The sequence below is a fragment of the Cololabis saira genome, chromosome 19, assembly GCF_033807715.1.
Source record: "Cololabis saira isolate AMF1-May2022 chromosome 19, fColSai1.1, whole genome shotgun sequence".
NCBI lineage: Eukaryota > Metazoa > Chordata > Actinopteri > Beloniformes > Belonidae > Cololabis > Cololabis saira.
In genome coordinates, this window is record NC_084605.1 from 21,402,932 (window position 1) to 21,409,800 (window position 6,869).

The 6,869-nt window shown below is 45.6% G+C and overlaps 1 protein-coding gene across 1 annotated transcript; it reads right to left on the minus strand.

Annotated features, from left to right (window-relative positions):
* Positions 1–5,339: 5,339 nt before the first annotated feature.
* On the minus strand, positions 5,340–6,457 carry LOC133419342 (urotensin-2 receptor). The gene has a single exon (XM_061708460.1). The coding sequence runs from the start codon at positions 6,455–6,457 to the stop codon at positions 5,366–5,368; it is 1,092 nt and encodes a 363-aa protein (XP_061564444.1). The 3' UTR covers positions 5,340–5,365.
* Between the last annotated feature and the right edge of the window lie 412 nt (positions 6,458–6,869).

Consider the following 6,869-nt stretch of genomic DNA (forward strand, 5'->3'; position numbering starts at 1 on the left):
GCCCCCCCCCCTGCTCTGACCACCCCAACCTGGTCCCCCCTTATGATCGAGGTCCTGGTTCAGGTTTCTTCCCTCCTAAAGGGGAGGTTTTTCTTGCCACTGTTTGGCTTAAAGTTTTTTTTCCCACTAGGGGAGTTTTTACCTGCCATTGTTTATGTTATGTTTATGTAATAATTGCTCGGGGGTCATGTTCTGGGTCTCTGGAAATATCCTAGAGACAACTTCTGTTGTAATAGACGCTATATAAATAACATTGAATTGAAAATTGAATTGCATTTCTTTTTTTAACTAAAACTGACTAAAACTGGACTAAAACCTTTTTGAGTTTTCGTCGACTAAAACTAGACTAAAACTATCACATATAGAAATGACTAAAATGTGACTAAAACTAATAAGCATTTTCGTCCATAAGACTAAGACTAAATCTAAAATGGCTGCCAAAAACAACACTGCTCCATGGTGCATAAAATCCACATTTCAGATCCTCAACGCCTGACGTCACGCCATTCAAAGTGAAAGGACAGCGACCTTCATGATGTTTTCATCACGGATGGTACCGGGCCGACTTACTCAGTCCTCGTGCCTGTTTACAGTGTCGGACCCGGTGGGATCCACTGACAGCCGACTACCACACCATACCACATGGTGGCAGTATTGCACCTATTTTAGCTGTTTTCAAATGAATATAGCAAAGACAACCAAATAAAAAAGAAGGAAACCAAACTGGATTGAGATTAACATGTAAGGAACTGAGATGGTTGCTTTGCTTGCACACACATGATGGTGGCATGAAACGAGAATAGACAACTCAAACTCAACCATGACACTGAGATGACAGACCATAATTGACTCCGGCAATGCAGCATACCTAGTTATATCAAGTCAATAACACCTACCACCCTGAAGTGTTTTTGGCTGAAGTACCTAACCTCATGGAAAGCCACCTTTCCACCTCGTAAAGCTTCCTGAAAAATCTCATTAAGGGGGCCCTTTATGATAATGGGACACGTGCCAACAACTGTGACTCAGTAAAACGACCCCTGATCCCCACAAATGGAAATATGCATTATTAATGATAAACTTAAATTTTGGTTGGTATTTTTCAGGTTTCAGAATTTCATGATGTATTGGAAAAATGCCCATATCAACTACTGAAAGAAACACAGAGGAAGGAACTTTAGCAATTTCCACTTTTCCACTGTCTAAGATTTACTTTTGTTTCACTTTTTCTCAGCGCCTCGCATTTTCTCCTCCTTTCGTTACTTTCTTGAACATCACAGTCGCCTACGCTGATGTCCAGTGTAGCTCTTTGAGCTAGTTTCATTGTTGTTAATGTGTTACAGTACACTAAGCCATACACAGTTGACCCACTAGCACATTTTCTCAATGGTAGGCACAGATGACCGCTACAGCAAGTCGGCGCTTTGTATAAGTAAAACACATGAAACTCAAACCTGAACAAAGTCCTTCGTTCTGCTTTAAATTAGAAATTTTATGCCTTTTTTTCAAAAGGTAACACATTTTCCTTAAGTCTTCATGAAATAAGTGTGGCAGTCTTTTGTCAAAATACAGGGATACGGTACAAAAGCAGCCTTTTCAAACACGCCTTAGGCTATGCTTTTTTTTAAGCTGTCAATTTTAGTGACTATACTTCTTTTAAATATGCTTTTTTTTCTGGCCGAAGCCAGGAGGCAGGGCCAGCGGAGCCAGCCCTGGAAAGACGCCCACGCTCCCCAACCGGCCATCCAATTTGACGGGGGCCGGCCCTCCAAGCCGGGCCAGGGCCCCACCGTACCTCCACAGGTGCCCCCGGCGCTGTCGGAGCCCCCAGGCGGAGGGGGAAATGGTCCAACATCCCTCCATTCATACTGACGACATAAGACATAGACACCTGAGAATGACTCCACCCCGCCGCCACGCCCGCCCGTGCACCCCCCGGCGGACACCCCAAAGGTCACGGAGTCCCCACAGACGCAGGGGCATGCGGCCCCCGCCCAACGACGGAGGACCAAGGCAGCAATGCTCCCCCAGCACAGACAGCCACCCCCCACCCAGGCAGGGCCGGGCCCTCGAGCGGGACCCCCATGCCCACAGCCCAGCCCCCCCCAGGAAAACCGGAGACGCCCTAGCCACAGCGTTTTTTTGGGTTCCTGGACAGCAGGTTTCATTTCCAAAAACACTGTTTAGGATTAGACACTGAGCCAGTCCTTCACAGGCTCAACACTCAACCGTGCGCTTACATTCTCAGCCATTTCAGAATCACTAACAGACACTTCTAAGGATTGTAGTAAGAAACTGCAGCACCAGTATGAATCCTACACAGAGACATGAAGAAGATGCAAGCTCCTCACTCCTCTCCTCTATAAATGAGATGAGCACAAGTCCATTATAATCATATCCCACCGTCTACTCACCCCCATTAAATTGTAATTGATCACTACAAAATGCCATGTGAATGCCAATGCAGACAAATGAGCCTGATCAACCAGAAATCGACCAGAAAAAACACTATGAAAGGGATTTATATGGCATCTTGGCAAGGTGTAAATTAGTATGTATATTGTTGTGAATCAAAGAACTGGACAAACTTGTTAATGAAGTCGTATCTACGTTTTTAAGGAGGGGTTCTGAGGTCCAGTTGAGGGCTCCATCTTGACATGAGCTGCTGATGCTGCCCAACCCCAGTTAATCCAGAACTGGTGGGATGAACACGTCTGGACTTTGGGTGAAGCAAGACCACAACTAAGAAACCAAGTTAATGCCAGCTAGATATCAATCCACATGTCCACTTGTGACGCCTCTAGTGGTCATTCGTGGAACTGCACCGTTACGTTTAGAGATGAAAACCAAATGTTGCATCTTGCTTTTAACATATATGTTAAGCTGCACAAAGGTTGTATTGCATAAGCTGAATGGAGGAATTAAGAGGGAATAAAGGTTCGGTCCCTACAAAAGATTCCTATAAAACAACCACAGATCCACAAGTGTCAATGGTAATAAGGTCTCTGCAGTGAGTATTTATGTTTGAATGTGGGCACGTTGAGGGTTGAGTGTGTTCCATGCTCTCCTGTGGAAGAATTACTGAATTCCAAGTCGGAAGTTTCAACTGGAATGCCACCTGAGGTTGGAATTCCAACTCTGACAATCAGAGAAACCTTATACCACATTCAGTTGTACTCTGAATTATAGGGGGTAAAAAACACTTCCACCCTGGAAAAGTGCAATAACTCTGGATTTTACATTGGAACTCGGGCATTATCCATGTCGACTGAATTAACCTAATTGATGTCATGGCAACATGCCGGCGCACAGGTCAACGGTGAGCAGAAGTTCCTGTTGGTCAACTTTTTACTTTATGTAGTTTGGTATTAGTTATTTTGCAATGTGAATCTTGCTCCACCAGCTGTGTAGCTGCTTTCCGGTCATTCAGTTGGTTTGTGTGTCCTCAGAACATTCATCTGCTGTGAAGCGAAGCCAGACGAACCACCTCCCCGCAGGCATCCATTCTCTCTGAACGCAGTTCAGTTTGGTGAGAAGCTGGTAACAACATCGATATTGTTCTGAATCACCTACCACAATTCCTGCTGCTGCCAGGATCAGCAACAACTAACCAATGTTATTGTTTATAAGAGTCTTGTTTGATTTTATTTACATAAAGTCACATTATTACACACAAACCTGTTAACTTTTTATTCAAACTTGTTTCTATCCTCTTTACTGTATATGTGTTAAAAGTCACGTATATTGTTGCCACGGTCATATTGTTAACATGCTGCCATTAAGGCTGGTTTATTATTTTGAAGCTTCAGTTTAACTTTTCCTTGGGAAGTGGTCCGCTAGGGTATGATGTCACTCCAAGTTCCGACTTTCGATTTAAGAGCTTAATGGAACATGGAAAAATGTATTTGTGATCAAACTGGACAATCCATCACAATCACACCCAAAGATATTATCTCGAAATTTGAATGTGATGACAAACCAATATACTTTATAACAAATCTTGTGCTTTTGATGGGTAAATTTCATAGTCATAAGAAGAAGTTCTCCAAGTCCCTTCCAAACTTTCATATATTTGCAATTAAACTTTTATATAATAACACTTTAGAGTATGTCCTTTTTCGAGCCTTGTGGCCCATAGAGCCGGTGTTTATCTCCGAACTATCTATGAACTATCTTTTTCTTTCTTTTTTATGTCCACAGTTGCCCATTGAGTGTGCCTTTTTAAAGTTGACTTTGACAATATCAGAAAATGCCATTTCCTTTACGAGATAGGGCACTTTTAGTGTGATTATTTAGTGACGGGCCAGGCGCGCCAGTCCATGCCAGGTCCAGGACGCACGCTTTAAGGCTGATTTATGGTTCCGCGTTACACCAACGCAGTGCCTACGACGTAGGGTACGCGGCGACGCACACCGTAAGGGGTGCGCGTCGCCGCGTACCCTACGCCGTAGGTTCTGCGTCGATTTAACGCGGGACCATAATTCAGGCTTTACCCGCCGTGTGCAGGGGCGTCAATTCAGTGGAAGCTAAGGTATGGCAAAGTTACGAGTCACAGAACTTAACTAGAGTATCAATCAACACGTCCAGCAAATACTCATCACAGAAGTTTATGTAGCTAATCTGTGTGATCAAGAAAATTGGAACTTTTTCAAATGCAGTCTCGCTCACTGCAAAAACTCAAAATTTTACCAGGAATATTTGTCTTATTTCTAGTTAAAATGTCTAATTTTTAGTCAAAAAATCTCATTACATTTAAAACAAGAGTCATCACCAGAAAAATAACTTATTTGACAATTTTCACCTGTTTCAAGTAAATTTTCACTTGAAATAAGTAGAAAAATCTGCCAGTGGGACAAGATTTATCTTCTCATTACAAGCAAAAAAATCTGGTTCCACTGGCAGATTTTTCCACTTATTTTAAGTGAAAATCTACTTGAAACAGGTGAAAATGTTTGTTTTTGAGTCTTGTCTTAAATGTAATGATATTTTTTTGACTAAAAATTAGACATTTTAACTAGAAATAAGACAAATATTCTTGTTAAGATTTTGAGTTTTTGCAGTGTAAAATAACTAGTGAAATCATGTTGTTCTGATTTGCATTTGTAGTTATTCTATATGTATTAAGTAATAGAATAATCAATACAAATAGACACAGACTAATTCCACAAATGTATTCAAAAAACAAACATTTACATTTTCCCTTGAAGCAAAGGTGTGGCGGCTGCCATACCTTGCCATACCCAATTGACGCCCCTGCTTTACCCGCCCTGTGACGCTTGTCGTGTGCGTAAAGGCGCACCAAGACAACCACCTACCTGTTGAACGTCTTGTTCCAGGAACTTTCCCCCTCTCATGCGCTCAGAAGTCACTTCAGCGTCCCCATGACCATGGTCTCGGAGTTGAACTCGAACTGGTTGCTGGAGGACGCGGACTTGCCCCAGGAGTGCAGGCTGGGCGGCCGCTTTTTAAACGACGACGTGTACTTGTAGAAGCTCTTGTGCCTGTTCTTCAGGTACTCCCGGTAGTTCTTGGTGAGCAGCGTGTACAGGAAGGGGTTGATGCAGCTGTTGCTGTAGGTGAGGCTGGCCACCAGGTAGTTGATGCAGGTGTGCGTGTGCGAGGCCATGCTGAGCGGCTTGCTGTGGTACAAGGGCAGCAGCTGCCAGATCCAGAAGGGCAGGAAACACGCCCAGAACACCAGCACGATGGTGAAGATCATGATCAGCACCTTCTGCTTGGGGGAGCGCTTATTGCCCCCTTTGCTGATCACAGAGTTGCGCTGGGACTCTAAATACGTGCGGGCCAACCTGACATACAGGTAGCCGATAATAAACCCGGGGGCCATGATGCTGGTGCCGAACAGGACCGTCACGTACACCTTATACGCCAGGGGCGCCCAGGTGGGCGCGCACATCCTCTTCACCCCCCCGTCCGGGGTGACTTTAGTGGTCTGGGCCACCATGACCATCATGGGCACGGTGAGCACCAGGGACAGCAGCCACACGCCCCACGCCAGGGCTTTGCGGTAGCTCTTGGAGCGCCTGACGGTGTCCAGCGGCTGCGTCACGGCCAGGTAGCGCTCCGTGCACATGACGGTGAGCGTGAAGATGCTGGCGTGCATGGTGAGCAGGTCCAGGCTCAGCAGGATGCGGCAGCCCACGTCCCCGAAGTACCAGTCCTTCAGGAAATACGTGGACACCACGAAGGGGATGGTGGAGAGGTAGAGCAGGTCCGCCAGAGCCAGGTTGATGATGGAGATGTACATGGAGGTGGCGAAGCGGATGGAGTGGCACATCACCACCAGCGTGTACACGTTCCCCGACACCCCGACGATGTACACGAAGGAGAGGAGCGTCCCGAAAGTGGATGTGATGACGAGCTCGTGGTCCACGGCGCCCGAGCCGCCGCCACCGACCCGCGGCGGACTCGCGTTCAGACCCAGAGACTTGTTGTTCATGGCGAGTTCCGCGGCTCTTTCTCCGGCCGCGACGAGTCGCTTTTTAGGCGAAGCAAGTTTGGATGAAGGCGCGCTCCGGCGCTTGTGTCCGCCTCGTCCTCCGCTGCATGCGCGCACAGCCTGTGCGCTCTGCTCCTGACGTCAGCGCCGTAACATACCCATATACCTGCTATATCCACAACATATACATCTAGGGTTGCCACCTTTCAGAAATAGAAATAAGGGACGCCCTGATTTCAGCAGCTGAGGAGCCAAAAAAAAGCCCCAAAACTTCTAAACTGAATAAAAATCTGTTTATTTTATATGAAAAAACAAAATGCTTTGATTTAAAGTTTAAAGTGCTTTAATAGCATTGAACTTACATCATGACTGTACAGACAGACAACCAGCTGAAATATCCTCCTATGCTACG

Bases quoted from the DNA above. Each gene is read 5' to 3' on its own strand.
- LOC133419342 (XM_061708460.1), bottom strand. From the start codon at position 6,457: ATGAACAACAAGTCTCTGGGTCTGAACGCGAGTCCGCCGCGGGTCGGT.